The 20,800-nt window shown below is 40.3% G+C and overlaps 1 protein-coding gene across 1 annotated transcript in view; it reads left to right on the forward strand.

Moving 5' to 3' along the window:
- Positions 1 to 341: 341 nt before the first annotated feature.
- The window catches only part of Slk (STE20 like kinase), a 60,221-nt gene continuing 39,762 nt past the window's right edge, over positions 342 to 20,800 (forward strand). The window contains exon 1 of the mRNA XM_036171948.1: positions 342 to 1,073. Coding sequence (XP_036027841.1) covers positions 924 to 1,073 — 150 coding nt within the window. The 5' untranslated portion in view covers positions 342 to 923. The remainder of the gene's footprint in view (positions 1,074 to 20,800) is intronic.

A 20,800-nucleotide genomic window follows, 5' to 3' on the forward strand; every position in this document is an offset into this window, starting at 1 on the left:
CCCACTTCCAGGCACCAGTAAGCATAGCCAGCTTTCCCGCTTTCCCACTTCCCCCCTGTGCAGAATGAGGCAACATCCGCCAGCGCAATCCACAGGGTCGTGCCGGTGGAGACTTCTCTAGCCTCGCCGGAGAGCCACCAGGTTCCGGCTCCGGGAGGTCAACTCCTGGAGTCGGATGGAAGCACTCCTGGCGGATGGAAGCGCTCAAGCATCCACCACACCTCCCGCCGCAGGCGCCAGCTAGCCGCCCGGCAGCGAGCCCAGCGGATCTAACGCGCGTGCGCGGGGCCAGAGGGTACGCCCTCGCGAGCGCGCGGTGAGCGGGGCGCGTGCCCGGGACGCGCGGGCGCGCTGCGAGTCGGCGTCGGCGTCCGCGCGCGCGCGCGGCGGGCCGAGGCTGGTGTGGGCTGGAGCAGCGAGCGAAGCGGCGGCGCCCCAGAGCCGAGGGGGCGCGCGGGCCTGGCGCAGCGGGAGCGGACGGCTTCGGAGCGGACGCGGGGCCCCGGCGGGACAGCTCGGCCTCGCCGCTGGGCGCCTCGCGGGCGCCGGTCGCTTCCCGGGCCCGGAGTGGCCGCCGCCCCAGGAGACGCGCCGTGACACGGGCCTAAGGCGCCGCGGGCCGCGGGCGTCCGCGCCGTTCGGCCCGGTGCGGCCCGGGGCGGGGCGGGGACGAGCGCCGGGGCAGGTGCAGCCCCCCGGGCCCGCGAGCGAGGTGTCCACGGCACTGCTCGGCCCGTCCCGGCTCGCAGCGGCCGCGCGTCCCCCCTCGGCGGCCGGAGCTCGGTCGCTGCCCCGCCTTCTCCGGGGAGCGCCAGGCGGGAGCGGCCCGGACCCCGGGCTCGCGCGGGAGACGACGCGCCACAAACTTTGCCTTTTATTGTTCCCAGCCCTTTAAGTGCGAGGGACTCCGCTGGGCAGGAAAAATGTCCTTCTTCAATTTCCGTAAGATCTTCAAGTTGGGGAGCGAGAAGAAGAAGAAGCAGTACGAACACGTGAAGAGGGACCTGAACCCCGAAGAGTTTTGGGAGATTATAGGAGAACTGGGCGACGGAGCCTTTGGGAAAGTGTATAAGGTAAGAGGGAGAAAACGGGAAGTTGGCTTTGGAGATGAAACGGCCGCCTGTCCAGGCTGGCACGAGGACCTGACCCCCACACCCCTTCCCGCATCTTGCCCCCCTCCTTGGGTTTTGTACATTGAAACTTCAGCCCAATGGCTCCGACGGTAGGGTCTACTGAATACCGTTGGGGCCGGATGCAGTTTCCAGAGTGATGGTTGCGCAGTCCACCCTGTCAAACTTGGAAAGAAGTGAGTGTAATTTAAGGGGAGGAGCGGGCGGTTGTGGCCCTCAAGTATTTTAAAATCAGAAAGTGTAGGCTTTTCAGTGTGCTGATGTTTGATTACCAATGGCGCTTGCATGTACCCTTGCACCAAAACGGGTAACTTTTGGGAGCTAGGGGCGTGTAGCTGGCAGTCTCTATAGTTCAAAGAAAACAAGAACAAAGTGATTGCCAGTTTGCAGTCTGCCCTTGAGTTGGGTGCTTGGCCACATGGAATGGAATTTCTGACAGAAAACTTCCAGAAGAAAATCTGCATTTCATCCTAGTTTCTAAATATAATAAGCATTGGCTCTACCAGTGCTTGAGGAATTAAAAAACCACACGCGTATTTATTTATTTCAATAGAGGTTGGATGTTTCAACACGAAGGTGTGAATGTTAACTGTTTACACTGTCCTAGGAAGTATATGAATGATGTCATTGGAATATTTACTTCCTGAAGGGTGAGGTTCTTATGAGCCGCAGTTTAGGGGAAGGATCCACAGGGTTGCCTAGAAGTGAAAACATAAATACAAGACTTTTCAGTTTCACGTAATTTGGTCCCTGTAAAAATCCTGGGAAGTGGCCGGGTCCGTGGTAGTGTCCACATCCCTGTGGATGAATACACTGAAGCTCAGCAATAGTTCACGACCACATGATTCAGTTCACCTTGGACTCAGGTCTTCTGTTCCCATTTGTAGTAGTGTGTTTTTACTTGAACTTTATTTGATAGAAAGCGTTTCTCCTACTTTCTAAGCATAGTGCACTTTATCTTGTAATGTGTACCTTGAATGCATTCTGTCAAAATCCCAACCCTCATTTTTTATCCAGTGTGAAAGACACACTTTCTTTGCCCTGAGTGTTTTCAGAACACTTTGTTCACATGGCTACTGTATCACTTGTCATATATTATAATTGACATTTATATATAATAAGATTAAGGTCCAAAGTTTCACATTTGAATTTGTTTCTCAGCACTTGCATTTCCTCATGTATTTGTTGAAATGAAATAGTTTATGTTATCTTCAGATGCATGCTATTGAGAGTTGGCATATAATATGGTTTCAGCAAAAGCTTACTCTATAAGGTGTATGGTAGGAAGGGTACTTAGTGAGGTTAGAAAATCATTCTGGGGAGACTTGTTTAGTGCTGGCTGTCAGAGCCAGCTCAGTGGTCTTGGACAAAACAATCACCACATCTGACTTCTGTTTTTTTTAGTTGTAAAGCCATAGGTTCCCTTGGATGTTTCTTGGCTCTTGCCACCTGCTAATGTCCTCTGAGTATGCAGTTTCTGAGGACGGCAAAGATAAACCCCCAAAGCATCTGAAGCTTATAGTAAGAAGGGGGTAGGTGTCACAGGCAATTTTCATGGTGTGAAGACATTTCATCAAAGAGAAAACAGCATAGGATTAAGAGCATGGGCTCCTCCTATACCAGAATATTTCTTGCTCTCCCACATAGCAGTCTGTGACCTTGGTAAGTTACCTATGTATGCAGTGACTGACTTCCCTCATTGGAAGGCCTATTTCTCAGTATTTGTATAAATATATAGAAAGTGTAAGGCACCCAGAAGGGGCTCAGTAAATGATAGAAATTACTGTCATTATCTGTAGAGGTCACAGAAGCACAGTGTGGTATGGGAGAGGAAAAGGAACCCAGAAGATAACAAGCGATTTCTATGGCATAGGCAGATTGTGCCATTTTTCTCTGCAGAGGGTCCTGTATCATCCTATTGCAACGTTATTTGAAATTTCCTGCAAAATTTGAGATTTCATGTAGCTCAACATTACAAACTACTTAAGCATAATTCCTGTGGGCTTAAAGATTATATTTTACAATAATACCGAAGAACACAAGTTCTTTGCATTTGCTTTTGAGGAATCAGGCATGAGTTTTGTTTTTGTCTTTTTAAACAAAAATTTAAATTTAAGCTTATCTAACTTTTTGGTCTTATTTTTCCTTTTCCAGAAGTTGTTTATTTATCAGGATTCTCTGGAAGTTGTAAATTTATGTGAGGGAAACTAAAGTCCTTTTTGTGGGGTGAATGCTATCATCATACCTTACTTAATATTTGTGATAGTGTGCAGTAGACAACTATTTTAAAACTTGACTCTAGCTACCATGTGCTTATGGAAATCGAGGACTATTAAGATGTTAAGTTGTAACTAGGAAATCATGTTATGTACTTAGTTTATTGAAATGGGCTTCGCATCAGATAGCTGTAGTCCTTCCACACAGTCCATATCTGTACAGTTCTCACATAGTCACCTGGGTGCTTGTAAAGTCATCACTGTGTAAATTATTTTTCCTTCTAATGTAATATGGTTGGATGTGAATGGAGATACCTAATATCTTTCGCATTATCTTATCAGAAACAAAAAAATAGTGACATAAAAATACACATTGAGTGGCATGTCTGGAAAACTGTTTTACCTGTTAAAGCAGTTGAAGCTGAGTCCTGGCTGTGTCTGTGTGGCAGCTGACAGGGCCATGTCTTTTAGAAAGCAGTGAAATATGTAATTCTTGTATTGAAGAAATACTGAAACATGTATGTGTATTTAGCAGATAATAAAGTAAGTTTACATTGACAGCAGCAGGGTCAAGACGTTCTGTTGCACCTCAGACTCTCTTTAAATTACTCCTTTATTTGCTGTGTAGTGTAGCTTTTAGTTGTGCATCTCTAAACATAGTTTAGTGTCATGTGTTTGAACATTATAAAAATAGAATCATATTAAGTGTTCTCTGTCTTCCTTTTCAGAATCATGTTGTTAGTTATATGATCTTTGTTATCACCTATTGCTGTAGTTAGCTGATTTTCATCGCTGTATAACATACTATTACAGAACTGTAGTGAGTCTTTCTCTGTCCCGCCAGCCAGCTCCCAAATAATGACATGGAGACTTCTTATTAATTATGAAAACTTGCCCATTAGCTTAGGCTTGTTCCACTAGCTCCTAAATTAACCCATATTTTTATTAATCTACATTCTGCCACATGGCTTTTACCTCTCCTATTCTGTGTGTTCTCCACGTTTTGCCTCTCACTGGTGTTGCCTCTTCCTCTTTCTGCCAGGAAGTCCCACCTATCTCTCCTGGCTAGCTATTGGTCATTCAGCCTTTTATTACACCAATCACAGCAACACGTATTCACACAGTGTACAAATATTCTACAACAGGTTGTATCTCAGTCATTTGCCATTTTACTGTTAGTGAACATATGGATTGTTTCTAGTTTTCGACCCTGACATAAAATGCTGGGCTAGTTCACCAAGACTTAACTCAAGAGTAGCATGGCTGTGTTTCTAGAGCATTATGACTTTAATTTTACTAGATGATGGCAAACTAATTAAGCTATTTTATATTCCTACTGGAGTGTATAAAGATGTCTTTGCTCTTCATTCTTGTCCCCATTTAGTATTGTTAGAATTTTTGACTATCTGATTATTAATAAATGCTTTTTTACATGTTTATTGTAGTTTGTGTTCCATTCTCTTGTTCATTTTCTTATTAATGTCATTTTCTGTCTATATGTAGTATATGTACTTGTAGTATATTTATATATATTATGAGCATTTATACATATCTTTTTTTAAAATTTTAGCCATTTCCTGGTTATGGTATCATAAATATTTTCTCATTCTGTGATTTATCTTTTTATTTTCATTATAGTGTCTTGACTGAGAGACTTCATGTCAGTATAGTACAATTTTCCAGTTTTTTCTTTTCTTTTAATGCTATTTTTAAGGCATTCTTTCCTAAACCAGTATCATGAAGATTCTACTTTATCTTTAGAAAGGTTTAGAATTTTTCCTTTAGCAAGTCCACAGTTTGCATAGACTAAATTTTTGTGTGTGATGTGAGGTTGGGATCCAGTCCGTGTGTTGTGTTCCCTTCCTCCCACCAGGAATACTTGAAGTTCCAGAACCATTCAGGTTCTTTCCCTTAAGGAGGGCCATCTTACTTCTCTGAACTGTTTTATCTACTATATAACTTGTGCTTTTCTGAAGTTTTTACTTTATTGGTCTATTCCCAGCTCACTATTCCACTATCTTAGTTAGAAAAGCATTAAAGTAAGTTCCTCCTATAGTAAGACTGCCTCCTACTTTTTCAACCGTCTAGGATATTCCTGGCCCTTATCACTTCCTTGTATATTTTAGAAATACCTTGATTGAAATTCAGAAAAACAGCCGGGCGGTGGTGGCACATGCCTGTAATCCCAGCACTTGGGAGGCAGGGGCAGATGGATCTCTGTGAGTTCGAGACCAGCCTGGTCTACAGAGCTAGTCCAGGACAGGCTCCAAAGCTACAGAGAAACCCTGTCTCGAAAAACAAACAAACAAACAAACAAACAAACAAAAATTTTCAGAAAAACAACCACAAACCAATGTATTATTTTTGAGAGATTTTATTGAACTTATGAAACAATGTTGAGAAAATTGACATATTTTCCTACGTATATATTTTATCTCTGTTTATGCCTTTCTTCAGTAATGGGTTCTTGTTTTTTTTTTTTTTCCTGAAAGTCTTGGGAGCCCAAACTACTTCAAAAGTGCCCTTGCTCTTAGGATTTCTTCCTTGATTTTGTGTGACACTTTTAGTGGCCTTCTGAGAAAGGATCCATGGAAAGAATGTTTTTAGACTTTGCTTGTTGGAGTATCTTCTGTTTATAATGCTGAAAGTGGTGTGTAGAATTCTACTTCAAAACAGGTTTTCCTAGAATTTTTAAGAATGAAAAATTTTCTGACTTAGTTCCATTGTCCGTTGGCTTCAGGTGCTAATGTTGAAAATCTGATGCCAGTTTGTTTCCTGATTGTGTGATCCTTTTGTTTTCATAGCCTCTAGGATGGCCTTTTTTTAATGCCGTTTTATGGTAATGTGATACAGGTGTACACCCTCCACTTCCCACCCTGTTCTGCTGGCCCTTGCCCTCTCAGTGCAGAGGCTCATGTCCTTCACTTCTATGGCATTTTCTTACGTTATTTATTAGACAATTTCTGCCCCTGCCCCCAGTAGCTCTTGTCATGATTTTGAGATTCTCTGTCTCCAAATTTAGTGGATACTTACTATCCTACTTGACTACTCAGGAGCCCTTGGTACACTTGACTATTCTTTCCTTTCTAAGGCCTTCTATTGGCTTTTATTTTCCTGCTTCTTCTGTGATCACTTTCCAGGCTCTTTTGCTAAAGGATATTTAAGAGTTGAGTTCCTGAGAATTTGGGAGTATCATTTTCTTTTACTTTCCTCCCCCTCCTCTCACCTCCTTTCTCTCTATATCTCTGGGTAGCCTGGAACTCCCTATGTTGATGAGGGTGGCTTTGAATTTACAGGAGCCCTTCTGCTTCTGCCTCCTGAGATGTGCCACTACTCCAGTGCTTTTCTCCTTTGCTTATGAGAACCTACTGTAGCAGGAATCTTAAATGGTCTTGTTAATAAAATCAAACCTGGGCCAGGTATTGGGGTGAATGCTGGAAGATCAGAGAAGCAGAACAAGCCACAGCTACCTCACCTTGACAGTTTCTCAGCTGATCCTGTTTTCTCAGACTGGAAGCCTCTGTGTCCTCATCCAAATGGGTCTCAGCTGAACTGCTACTCCAAAGCCTGAAATCGTAACCAACCAAAAGCTTCTAGTTTCTGGTCTTCACACCTTACATATCTTTCGACTTTCTGCCATCATTCCCTGGGATTAAAGGCTTACTTCTTGGGATTAAAAGTATGGGTCACCATGCCTGGCTGTTTCCAATGTGGCCTTGAACTCACAGAGATCCAGAGGGATTTCTGCCTCTGGAATGCTAGGATTAAAGGCGTGTGCTACCACTGCCTATCCTCTATGTTTAATATTGTGGGTATTTTTTTCTCTGACTCCAGATAAGTTTATTAGGGTGCATAATATTTTGGGGAACACAATACCACCACAACCTATTTTCTCCCATGTTTTAATTACCACTTAAAGGCAATTTAAGTCTGTGCTCAAAATTGTTCTTGAAATTTAGATCCACACATCAAGCTGTCCATTAGCCATGTCTCGACCTTTTTGTAAAAACAGATCTTGCTGTATAGTCCTGGTTGGTCTTGAACTGGTGATGTAGTCTAGGCTCCTTAGTCTCCTGAGCACTGGGATTATCGGCTTGGTGATTTTAATTTATGTGGCTGGCAGTAATTTATAATTGAGTTGATGTCTAACAGATACCTAGAACAAAGTCTAGAATATGAGTTCTAATTGTTGGCCCCTAGTTTATTTCTGTGCTCTGTTTAGTATTTACTCTTTGGGGCTACCATTTGTGTAGACCTACCGGTCTTGGGTTGTTGTTTAAGATGGGGGCCATAGCACAGTATGACTTTGAAGTACAAATTCCCACCTCTCTTCCAGGTTCTGGCATTCCTGTCATAGGCTTTCTAGAGGTTATTATTATTATTTTTAATTTTGTTTTTCAGTTAGCTTACAAAGTAGCAGGTTTCCCTATGACATTTCATACATGTTTAGATTTGGCCAACGCTTTCTCTAGCCCTCCTCTTCTTTTTTTAAAAAATATTTATTTATTTATTATGTATACAGAAGAGGGCGCCAGATCTCATTACAGAGATGAAGAGGGCGCCAGATCTCATTACAGATGGTTTGAGCCACCATGTGGTTGCTGGGAACTGAACTCAGGACCTCTGGAAGAACAGCCAATGCTCTTAACCTCTGAGCCATCTCTCCAGCCTCTAGCCTTCCTCTTCTTCATGTTCTTGTCCTCCGTCTGTCTTCCCTTTCCCTTCCACTGTAAGAGCTGGTTGTTTACTATCACCAAAACTTGTGTACGTTTTTTTAAAATCAATTTTCTGATTAATTTGTCTGTGTGTTTATGTGGGGTGTGTGTGTGCGTGTGTGTACAGATCCTCATGCCACAGGACCGGTATGGAGGTCAGATGACAACTCTCAGGTGTTGATCCTCCCTGGGATCAAACTCTACCTGCTGAGACATCTGACTGGTCCAGAAACCTGTAAGTTACACTTAGTAAACAAGCCTTGACACACACACTCTTTCTTTCCCTCTGATTTTTTAGAGAAAACTGCTCTACCTTATATGTACTCTGTCGATTCTTGTTGCTGTGTTTTGGGCTTGATATAAATGTATTCTTTCGTGTAAGTTTATATTTTTGGTATAATGAATGAGACTCATTCATGTCTCAGTCATTTGATTTTTTTCTATAGTATTAAAATTTTGAAATGCTACCGTTTACATTTACAGTTTATTCTTTTGTTGGTAGTCATTTGGATTGCCTTTACTTTTTGTGTATTAATAGTAAGATTAATCCATGTATATATGGGTTTTTCTCATGCATGTGTTTGTGTGTGTATGTATGCAGTTATGTCTGTGTGTGGGCACTTTGTTGGGGTGTGAGTGTACAAGTGTGCAGAGACTCAAGGTTGCACTCTTATCTTACTCATTGAGGCAAAGTCAGGTTTTTCCAGTTGAACTCAGAGCTTGCTGGTTGAGTTAGTCTGGCTAGCCAGCTTGCTCCAGGGGTCCTGTCCACCCTTTCCTAGAGCTGGAATTACAGGCAGGCCACATGCCTATGTGGAAGTCACATGGTGTTTTGGGGATTTGAACTCAGATCTCTATGCTTGTGGTAAGCTCTTTAACCACTGAACTATTTCCCCAGATAGAAGATCTCTCTATATAGTCCAAACTAGTATAGAACTTTTAACCCAGGTTGCTCTTGATTTTGTGGTCTTCCTGCCTTTGATTCTCAAGTGTTGAGAGTGCAGGCTTATGCCCTTTAGCCTGGCATCATCAGTATTCTTGTATAGTTTTTTTGGTGCATACCTTCATTTGTGTTGGATGTGTACCTGGGAATGGATTTTCTGGCTTTTAAGTAGTTATGCCCACCAGGAGGACACTGGAAGTATTTTAGTAAATTTTTTTATTATATAACTGAACATCATGGACTGAGGAGTATAAAGAGTAGAAGCTTATTTGGCTTGTGATCTTGGAGTTAGGATCAAGAAAGAGCTTGGCACATCTGCTCAACATCTGGTGAAGGTCTTCTTTTATGGCAAGAACCATTACATGGAGACAGTAAATGTGTCAAGATTTGCCTAATAGCCTAACTATTTCTCCAGTAATTCCTTAACCCATTAGTGTACTCTGGTTATGGAAGTGTACTGACTGCAAAGTGTGTGCAAGGGAACTTCTTGGACTTGACAAAATAATCGGAAGCTCAGCTGTGGCAGAGCCTTTATGATCCTGTTGTCTCCCTAAAGTCCCACCTCCAGTTACCATAAATGTATAAATTTGGGGGTGAAATTTCCAGCATAGGAAGTTTGGAGGCTATGTTCAGATTTTCCCAGGCTGTCCTGTGTCCTTAGGCTGGGGTGATAATTTAGACAATAAAGTGCTGGTGAGGGCTGGAGTACAGTCTCTGGTAACCGTGTCAAACAGCTGGGCATGCTTGTGATTCCAGTGCAGGAAAGGAGCAGATGGACAGATCCTTGGCCAGCTGTCTTAGCTAATTGGTGATTCCAGGCCAGTGAGAGACTCTGTCTCAAAAACAAGGTTGTCACTAGTGCCTGAGGGACAGCAGTGAGATTGTCTGCATGTCTCCACCCACAGACACATGTATTTGTGTACCTGAACATACTTAAATGTGTGTGTCACACACACACACACACACACACACACACACACACACACACGCACGCACACACACACACACCCTTACTCAGCTCTTTTCACAAGTCAGTAAGGGAAACAATTTTTTTTGCAAAGGTCCACGGATGTCAGATGTAAGATGCTGCTATTACTATATAGTGTTGCATCTTCATTATAAGAATTGGTGCTGTTATGTTCTAAAATGAGAGTGGGAGTGGAAAGTTTTTGTTTTTGTTTTTTAATTTCAGAGCCCTCCCTCCCCCCAGGGTTTTTTGGTGTAGCTATGGCTGTCCTGGAACTCACTCTGTACCAGGCTGGCCTTGAACTCAGATCCACCTGTCTCTGCCTCCGGAGTGCTGGGATTAAAAGTGTGGGCTACCACCCCTAGCTTCAAAACAGATTTTTAATGATTGATACTAATCTGAACTCTGCTGAATTTATTTTCTTTCCTAAAACTCTATTTTAGAAGGTTTAAATGAATAATTCATCTCAAGATTATGAAAACAAAAATGTCAGAAGCAGGACAACTTGCTTTCTACTTCTCCATTTTCTTGTTAGCTTTCTGCTTTTCTATATGGATATACTTAATTACTCAGTACACATACAGGGAGTAAAACATATTTAGCCTTTTTTCTTTTAATCTATAAGATAGTCAGCTTTGTTAGTTTATCTTTGTATTGGGTCACATGTCTTTGTAACGTGCTTTATCGTCACCAGCCCACAAATAATGACATGGAGACTTATTAATTATGAAAGTTCAGCCTTAGCTTAGGTTTGTTCCACTAGCTCTTATAACTTAATGCTGTGGGATAGTCTTTCTGTACACTATGAATATGTGTTGCTCTCATTTGTTGATAAATAAAGCTGATTTGGCCTATAACCAGGCTTAATAAGGCTGGGCAGGAAAGTCATGCGAGCTACAGGGAGAAGGAGGGTGGAGTCGGGCAGATGCGATCCAGCCGCCCAAAGGAACAAGATGTCAGAGAATCGGTAAGCCACGAGCCATGTGGTGATGCATAGGTTAATAGAAATGGGTTAATTTAAATGTAAGAGCTAGCTAGTAATAAGCCTGAGCCATTGGCCAAACATTTATAATTAATATAAGCCTCTGAGTGATTATTTGGAAATGGCTGTGGAACGGGGAGGGACAGAGAAAAGCCTCTGGTTACAAATGAACCCATATTGTTATTAATCTATGTTCTACCACATGGCTTTTACATCTTCAATTCTATATGTCCTTCTCATTCCTCCTGTGTGCCTCAGTTATCTCCTCTGACTCTCTGCCTGGAAGTCCCGCCTATCTCTCCTGCCTAGCTATTGGCCATTCAGCTTTTCATTACACCAATCACAGCAATACATCTTCACACAGTGTACAGATGTCCCATGACATGTCTTCCTATAAATTAGTGGGGGAATATTAGAAAGAATGCTTTTTTTTGTGGAAAAATATTTGAATCAGTCTTCCCTCTCTTCTCATCCTTCCTTCTCTCCCCCTGGCTTTCCCTTTCCCTTTCTCCCCAACTCCTTCTCCTTCTCTCTCTCTCTCATTTTATGACTTGAAAAATGTGGAAAATACATTTCATTTCTCTTTGTATGTTGTCATTTTTATAATTTCAAAGAAATTGCTAGAAACCAATATAGCTTATTTTAATTTTGCTTGTAAATTTCCTCTTGATGTTTTGTATAGTGTGAGATTTATAGTGATTTAAAATTTAAAGGTCTGACAATAGTTTATTTAGTATTCATTGACTAGTAATACTAGTTTATTTCAGAATATCCTGCCAAAATTTCATAAGAATAGCCAAAAAGTAATGGACAGCATCTAATTTTGTATCTTTAAGTTGTCTTCAAAGACCCTTTAGATTGGTTAGCCCTGTTTTCTGGGACTTGATGGCTGTGAAGTCATCTTTTCTATTCAGTGAGACCAGCTTCTTTTCCGATGTTGATTGGCTGTTTGTGTTTCTTCTCTGAAGTGCTTGTAAGGTCTTCTGAGTTTTCTGTTTCTCATAGGTTTACAGGATTCATTGGATACTGGTCCTTTGTTATATATGGTCCACACATTTTCTTTGCCTCTGTGGTTTGTCTATTCTCTATATCATGTCTTTTTAAAATAGACATTTACATTTTTAATGTTCAATCTGTTAACGTTTCTTCTACATACTGAATGCTTCTGTAGGGAGAAATTCTTCCCAACCTAATGCAGTGAAGATGTTCTTTTGTTATTTTCTTTAAGTTGGTAGTGTTGACTTCTCCATTAGGTGTATAATTAAGTGTGTTGATTTTTGCTTCTAGTGTGAGGTGGGGGTCCAATTTTACTTTTTTCTGTTACCACAGATGGACCTCTCCTTTTTTCACATTGCGTTAGTCATGCGTCACATATCTATTTGCATGAGGTACATTTCTATGACATTCACTCTTTCTTTCTGATAAATTCCTAGAAAGAGAAAAGTTTTAGGATAAAGTGATTATTAATGCTTACTATAGAAAGGTTGTATACATTATTTCATTTGTAAGTTTTTGTTTTTGTTTTTTTTTTTTGAGACAGGCTCTTGTGAAGTAGCCCAGGCTGATTTTGAACTTGAGGTCCTTGTGTTTTAGCCTCTTGAGTGCTGTGGTTATAGTTATGAACCATTATGCTCAGATATATATATATAATAGTTACCACCCCCTTTCAGTATTGGACCCAGATTTTTTTTTTTCCCTTTTGCAGGGGTGGTGTGGGGTGGATTTTGAGACAGGATCTTGCTACATAGCTCAGTCTGGCATGGATCTTATTGTGTATCACAAGCTAGTCTTGACCTCTCAGTCCTCCTTCCTCAACTTACCTAATGCTAGGATTATAGGCATGCATCACTACTACTGGTACACCTTGACTGTTTTATATGGACTGTTAAATGGATTAAATATGACAAAAATGTTCAACTACTATTACCACCTGGCTCTGTAACTCTTCATCCTGTAAAACTAAAATTCTACCCTGTAGCACGAATCTTTAAAGTTCTTATTAATAAAATCAAACCTGAAGCCAGCTAATTGTAGTGAATGCTGGAAGATCAGAGAAGCAGAACAAGCCACAGCTTCCTCACCTTGACAGTTCCTCAGCTGATCCTGTTTCCTTAGACTGGAAGCCTCTGTGTCCTCATCCAAATGGGTCTCAGCTGAATTGCTGCTCCAAAGCCTAAAAGCTTAACCAGCCAAAAGCTTCTAGTTTCTGGTTTTATATATCTTTCTGCTTTCTGCCATCACTCCCTGGGATTAACGGCTCACTTCTTGGGATTAAAGGCGTGTGTCACCTTGCCTGGCTGTTTCCAGTGTGGCCTTGAACTATAGAGATCCAGAGGATTTCTGCCTCTGGAATGCTAGGATTAAAGGCATGAGTGCCACCATTTTCTAGCCTTTGTATCTGTCTAATGGCTGTTTTGTTCTCTGACCCCAGATAAATTTATTAGGGTGCACAATATTTTGGGGAACACAATACCATCACACTACCCATTAAACAATGACTTCCTATTCCTTCTACAGTCCTTAGCAGCCATTATTCTACTTTCTTTACTGTAATCATATAGTATTTATTATTTTGTGATTGGCTTGTGATAGCTTATTGGAATTTCCACTTTGCATATCTTTACCATATTTCACTGAGTCATTCCTTTGTTGATGGCATTTTAGGTCATTTCTACATTCAGCTATTGTAAATAATACTTGCTTGTGCATAGTGTATGCTTACCTCTTTGAAACCCGTGGAGTTATTGGACCAGATATAATCCCATTTTAACCTTTTGAGAAACTTCTATACTGCTTCCCACATTGGCTATGTGATCTTACATTCCTTCCAGTTGTGCTCAGTGGCTCAGTCTTCTCCTCTTCTTTGCCAATATTGTTTCTTTTAAAAGTTAGCCACTCTGATGAATGAGGTAGTATTTTATTGTAGTTTCTGTTTGCATTTTTTGATGATTAGTGGTGCTTAGCATCTATCATATACTTATTGAGCATTCCCATATCTTCTTTGAAGAAATTTTGTTCGAGGCTTTTGCGTATTTCATATATATTGTATTTATGTGTATATGGTGTATGTGTTGTTTGTATGCATATGTGTTCATGTGTGCATGCATGTGTGTGGAGGCCAGAAGTCATTGTCTGGTGCCTGCTTCAGTTGCTCTCTACGTAACTTTGTAAGACACAGTTTTCTCATTGAACCTGGAGCTTACAGATTTGTTTAAATCAGTGGTACTCACCCTGTGGGTTGTGACCCCTTTGGGAGGTCAAACGACCCTTTCACAGGGGTCATCTAAGGCCATCAGAAAACACAGATATTTACATTATGATTTGTGCTTGATATATTGTATACCCCAATAAACTTATCTGGGGGTCAGAGAACAGAACAGCTACTATATTAAACATAGGTTTAGGCAGTGGTAACACGTGCCTTTAATCCTAGCATTCAGGAGGCAGAGATTGGTCTGGATCTCTGTGAGTTCAAAGCCACACAGGAAACAGCCAGGCATGGTGACACATGCTTTTCATCCTAGGAAGTGATGGCAAGAAGCAGAAAGGCATATAAGGCGTGAGAACCAGGAACTAGAGGCTTTTTAGGTTTGTTAAGCTTTTAGGCTTTTAGCAGCAGTTCAGCTGAGATCCATTCGGATGAGGACACAGAGGCTTCCAGTTTGAGGAAACAAGATCAGTTGAGGAATTGGCAAGGTGAGGTGGAATGTGTCTTGTTCTGTTTCTCTGATCATTCAGCATTCACCCCAATACCTGGCTCCAGATTTGTTTTTATTAATAAAACCTTTTAAGAATCATGCTACAATGATTTGTAACAGTAGCAAAATTACAATTATGAAATAGCAATGAAAATAATTTTATGATGGGGGTTTACCACAAGAGGAACTGTTCAAAGGTCACAGCATTAGGAAAGTTAAGAATCACTGGTCTAGACTATGTGGCCAGCAAGCCCTTGCTTGGCACCATCCTGTCTTTGCCTCTCCAGTACTATAATTAGAAATCTGCAGTCACAGATTATATGGGAGCTAGGGTCTGAATACAGGTCCTCATCCCTGCATGACAAGCACTCTACTGACTGAGCCATTACCCAGTCCTCATTGGCTCATTTTGAATTATATTTTTGTTTGAAAAGATTTTAGTTATGTGTTTGTATGAAGTATGAGCACAAAAGTGCAGATGTCCATGGAGGCCAGAGGTGTTCAGTTACTTGGAACTGGAGTTATAGACTGTTGTGAGCTTCCTGATGTGGGTACTTGGGAACTGAACTTGTGTCCTTTGTAAGAGTAGTATGTATTCTTAACTACTGAGCAGTTGATGTCACAGCTAAGGAGTGATCTTCAAATATTAAGCATTTTGCCTCATGTATTCTTAAAAACAATTACATTTTATTTATTTTGTGTGCGTGTGCATGTGTGGACATGCATGCTGTGGCATTTGTGGGGTCAGGCTTGCTTGTAGGAGTGGAGTCTTTTTCTCCTATGTAGGTCCAGGGATCAAATGCAGGTAGTCTTGGCAGCAGGTGTCTTTGCATGTCGAGCTATCTCTTTGGCTCCTTAATGTATTCTCATAGTTTTATAGTTTTAGGTCTTGTATTTAGATTTTTTATGTTTTGAATTAATTTTTGTATGTGATACTGGATAAGGTACCAACTGGATTTTTTTGCACATGGATACTAATTTTCCTAGCATGATTTACAGAAACAATCATCTGTCCTGTTGATAGCCTCGTTGAAGATCGTGATCACACACGCCATTGATTAGTAGACACTATTTTGATTACTACAGTTTTGTAGTAAATTTTGAAATAAAGAATTATGAATTATTGAAGTTTGTTCTTTTTAAAGATTTTGGCTATTTAGAGTTATTTGAAATTTTATATTTTAGGATGGCCTTTTTTATTTCTGAAAAAAACTCAAGGTTTTGTTAGAATTTACATTGAATGTATAGATTGCTGTGGGTAGTATTAACATTTTAACAATTCTGTCTAACCCAAGAACATACAATGTGTTTCCTTTTTTTTTAAATGTCTTCATTTATTTTCAGTAGTGTTTGGTTGTTTTCACTTTCTGTCTTCTTTATTAAAATGTTTTATTATTTGCGATGCAATTGTAAGTGCAATGAAGATCCTTAAAATCTAAAAGCATTTACTTTTCTTGAACTAATTCTAGAAGGTAGTTTACATTTATCTTGTTAAGTGTATATCTTGAAACTCTTTGTAGCCTCAGTTTTCCACTTTATAGCTCTCACTGTTGCTTTTAGCATGTTTAGGCCATTCAGAGTCAGCAGTCTGAAGTAAGTGGGACAGTGATGTCATCTGAGAATCGGTAGACAATTTAAATGTCTTTATGCTCTGGACAGTTGGGGTCTTACTCCTTGTTTGGGTGATAGAATGAAACTTTGCTTTTCAACCCCCAGAAGCAGCCAAATTAACAGGACCAGTATTAGGATTAGTGAAGAGACTGAGTATGTCTTTCTCTTTCTAATCTTACTGTTTTACGATTTTTTTTTTCCATATTTATCCTGTATGGGGTTTAACCTTTCTCTTTAGATTGCTACCTTTGTGGGACTGGAATCAACTTGATTTTCTTTATAGATTTTTAAAATTTCTTTTCTCCTTTTTAGGCCTTTTAATTTCCAGCTGAGATTATTAAAATCTTCCTGTTATAAAAATATTATGTAGTCTCAGAAATGTAGAACTGTAGAAAGAAAATAGGATTAAAAAAAATTTCTCACTATCCAGGAAGTATAGTAACTGTTAAAATAATAGTGTAGGAGGGTTTAGTTTTTACCCTCCTTCATTTAGAACATAAAATCAGTAGAGAACTCAGGTAAATTATGCTTTCCCATGGTCCTCTATTTGTTTATGTAAAGTAGCCATGTTATGTTGATATGTTACGAAAATAAAAATACAAGTTTGAATGTTCATGGTTGATCCTTGAAACTTTTCATTAAGGAAGTCACATTTTAAATGAATGTTTACTACTTGTTGACTTACTCTTACTTTTTATTAACATTTGCTTAGTTATCTCAGGAAATCTTTATGTTGGGCAGATAGAACATGTGTTTAGCTTCTGCGAGGCTGTTGGTTCAATCCCAAGCTCTGTATTAAACAAGACAAGACAAAAACAACTAAAAATACCTTAAAACTTCAAATTAGGAGTTTTCCTGCTTTTGGTTATTGTGTAGATGACTTTTTAAGAGTCATGGTATTTATCAGTGCTTATTTCAGCTTGGGTGTTCTAGAGCTCTCTGGAACCAGAGTCTAATGAGTGATTAAATTATTTTAAGGTAGAAAGTAAGAAGCCTGGCACTTTAACCCCCTCCTTTTTTTTTTTTTTTTCTTCAGGAATTAGAGCTAGGGCCTGTCAGGTACTAAGCATGCAGTGCACAGAACTACACTTTTAGCCCTTAGAAACACTAATGTAACTTTTATTTGTTACATGAAGCAGAAAGATAGCATTGTTGGTTTAATCATTACATCTAGGGCAGTGATTATAAGAATTTATTACAGTAAGGAATTTTAGGGATTACCTAATAATGTCGGTTTCTTTTCTCCATTCTGTTCTCTAGGGCTAATGTTTCACAGTGCTGTCTTCCCACAGTGTTACAGTAAATGGTAGGAGAAGGGCTAATCTCCCTGGTTGATTTTTGTCTGCCCCAGAGGAAAGTAATTTTTAATTACTGACTCAGCTGTAGTACCTTTTTAAGGGGGACAAACTTAATGCTGTGTTTTACCAGTTGTGGTAAGTCTGTCTGTCTGTCTATCTTTCCCCTCCCCTCCTCCCTCCCTCCCTCCCTCCCTCCCTCCCTCTTTCCTCTTTCTTTCTCCCACCCCCCCAAACAACTCTGAAATTGGTGAAGTGGGAGGTGTTTTTGCCAATGCCATTTTATAATGGCTGTTGGCTAGGTCTTTGTTACCATGTAGCCATTCCCGAATTACAAATTCACATGTGTCCTTAGTGTCATACAATTCCAATTCCTTGGTATCTCAGCCTCTGAACTATTTTATGGATCTTATGAAGAAGCAATGTGAGTCCTACATAATTAAAACTTTTATGTGGGAAGTTCAAGAGAGCATTAGCATTATCACCTGCAAAATGGGAGTCCTTATCTTCCGGATCTTGGAGAGGATTTTGGAGTACTTGTTTCAGAGATTCTGGATCTCACTCAACACACCACAGGTTCCACAGGAGGAACCCTGGTTTGAGGCTAGCCTAGACTACTGCAGCAAGATCCCATCACAAAGCTGACCAATCACCCACCCAGCCAGCTAGCCAACTGACCAAAATGCCTCATTACTAAAGCTTTTAATGATCAGAGGATGGTAGCATAGGGAAAATACAAACATCAGATAATGGTCAGTGAATGTAATTCAGAAGAGTCAAATTTAAATTTTCATATATTCATAGGGATAATAGATATACAGTAGCAATTTGGATGAAATTTCTGGATTCTTGGCAAAATTTTAATTAGTATTCTTCTTTGGTCCAGAAAATAATGGAACATCTTTTTATTTGGATTTTACTTTTGAGATAGGGTGTAGTTTGGGTTGTCACTCACTATGTAGTTCATGATGGCCTCCAACTTGGAAGAATCCTCCTGCCTCAGCTCCCCAAGTGCTGGGAATACAGGCATGTACTGGTATACTCAGCTTTATTTTTTCCAATAATACATCTTAACAGGAATCCTAGAGTGGGTAAAGTTTGGTGGTTAGGTATCTAGAGTGGCAGAGTAGTAATGCTGACCTGTGTAGCAGTCTTTTTATTGAAAACATATTCTCTGAACCCTAAACCTTAGTAGTAGTATCCGGTTTTTCCAAAAGGAAATAAAACTTAGCAATAATCTACGTAGGAAATTCCCATGTGGAAGCCGATGCCTTCTTTGTTTACTTTTACCTTCCCCGAGAAATCTCCAGTGTACTGATTTTGTTTTTAGTAGAAAGAATGCATATCTATTTAAAAGAATTCAAGTACTGTAATAAATACCAAAAGTCAGGAACCTCCATCTTCACTGTTAAGTCATCAGTGTGTGTCTGTGATCTGTCGAACATGTATTTATTCATACACGTTTGTTAGTACTAGTTTTTGCACTTGTTCTTAGCTGGGAGGCCAAGAAACGATATTTAGTAGTTTTAAAAAGCTCATCACTCTGTTGCTTTAAAGGTAATAATGCAGTTTTGATAAAATAACACATAATATTAAAACATCTTATAAAAACAACATAATTAGTATTTTATGGTCTGATTCCTAACCTTTAAAAAAGTGATCTTGGGGGTGGGTGAACCCCAAGATTGGACATTTCCACAAAACCTGGTGACTCAAGTTCAGTTCCTGAGACCTACATGCCAGGAGAGGACTGACTTCCAAATGTGTGCCTTGCTGTGGAACCCCCATGGGACTTAGGCTAGGCCCTCTGGATACGGGAGACAGCTGTTTAGCTCGAACTGTTTGGGGGACACCCGGGCAGGGGGATTGGGATCCATCCCTGGTGCATGGGCAGGCTTTTGGAAGCCTGGTGCCTGCGGTGTGCCACCTTGAGCAGCCTTGGTGTGGCCAGGAGGGGCTAGGCTCTGCCAACTCCCCATGGGAGACCTTAATTTGGAGGATGTGGGGATGGGGGGAGTGGCTTGGGAGGGAGGGCTGGGGGGTGGGAGGAAGGAGGAGGTGGGATCTGTGGGTGGTATGTAGGGTGAGTAGAAAATTTCTTTAAAAAAAAATGTGTGCCTTGGTGAGTGTTCACACACAACTAAATAAATAAAATGTAATTAAAAGTAAAACACATGGCTGGGTGGTGGTGGTACACTCCTTTAATCCTAGGACTCTGGAGGCAGAGACAGGTGGATCTCTGTGAGCTCTAGGACAGGCTCCCTACATAGAGAGACCCTGTCTTGAAAAACCAAAAACAAACAAACAAACAAACAAACAAAAAAGCAAGACAACAGCAACAAACCCAGGTCTTGTCCTACTATTTAGTCAAAAACCTTTAATTTATAAATGTTGGAGGTGAGAAATTATTCAGCCACAGGGGTAAAAAGTGGAAAACAGCAAAATGGAAAAAGGAAAAAAATAATAGGTGGAAATATAGAAAACCGAAAGGAGTTGGAATTTAACCTGTACTCTTTCAGGGTCTTGATTGGATCTGAGAATCAAATTGATCTAAGGTAGATTATTAGGAGAAAAGGATACAAAGGTCACAGAAGTTTTACATAACATGAGACCCAAAGAAATAATAACATAGATATCTTTGTTTGGATCTTAGGTTGAACAAAGGCAGTTGTGGAAAGCTAGACAAATGATAAAAAGAAAAAGTTATTTTTTTGAACAAGGTCTATCTGTTGGATTCTCTGGGCTCTGGCTTCTGTTAAGAATGTTCTTTGGGGCTAGAGAAATGGCTTAGTGGTTAAAAGGGTTTATTGCTCTTATTAGAAGATCCAGGTTCAATTCCCAGCATCCACATGATGGCTCATAACCACATGTAAGTTAAGCTCCAGAGAATCCAGTGTCCTCTTCTGGCTTCCCGCACACGTGTAGTGCATATAAACTCATATAGGCATGCACATAAAAACAATACATCTTTTTAAAAAAAAGAAGAAAAAAAATAAAGATGTTTCTTTTGCTGTACTGAGAAAAGGCATCTTTCTTCTTTGCCTTTAAAATATTTACTTTTAAAAATTCTTGTTTTCAGGAATGGGAGCTGTGAGAATTGTCTTTTTGCATGTGTCTTTCAAGGCCTTTTGTTGAAAGTAACTCTTAGAATGATGTATTTAGAGTACGCTTAGACATTAATGATTAATGTGAAAAATGGGCTTGGAAACATCTGGATCTAAATCCTAGTTCTGCCTCTTACTA

The sequence above is a fragment of the Onychomys torridus genome, chromosome 1, assembly GCF_903995425.1.
Source record: "Onychomys torridus chromosome 1, mOncTor1.1, whole genome shotgun sequence".
NCBI lineage: Eukaryota > Metazoa > Chordata > Mammalia > Rodentia > Cricetidae > Onychomys > Onychomys torridus.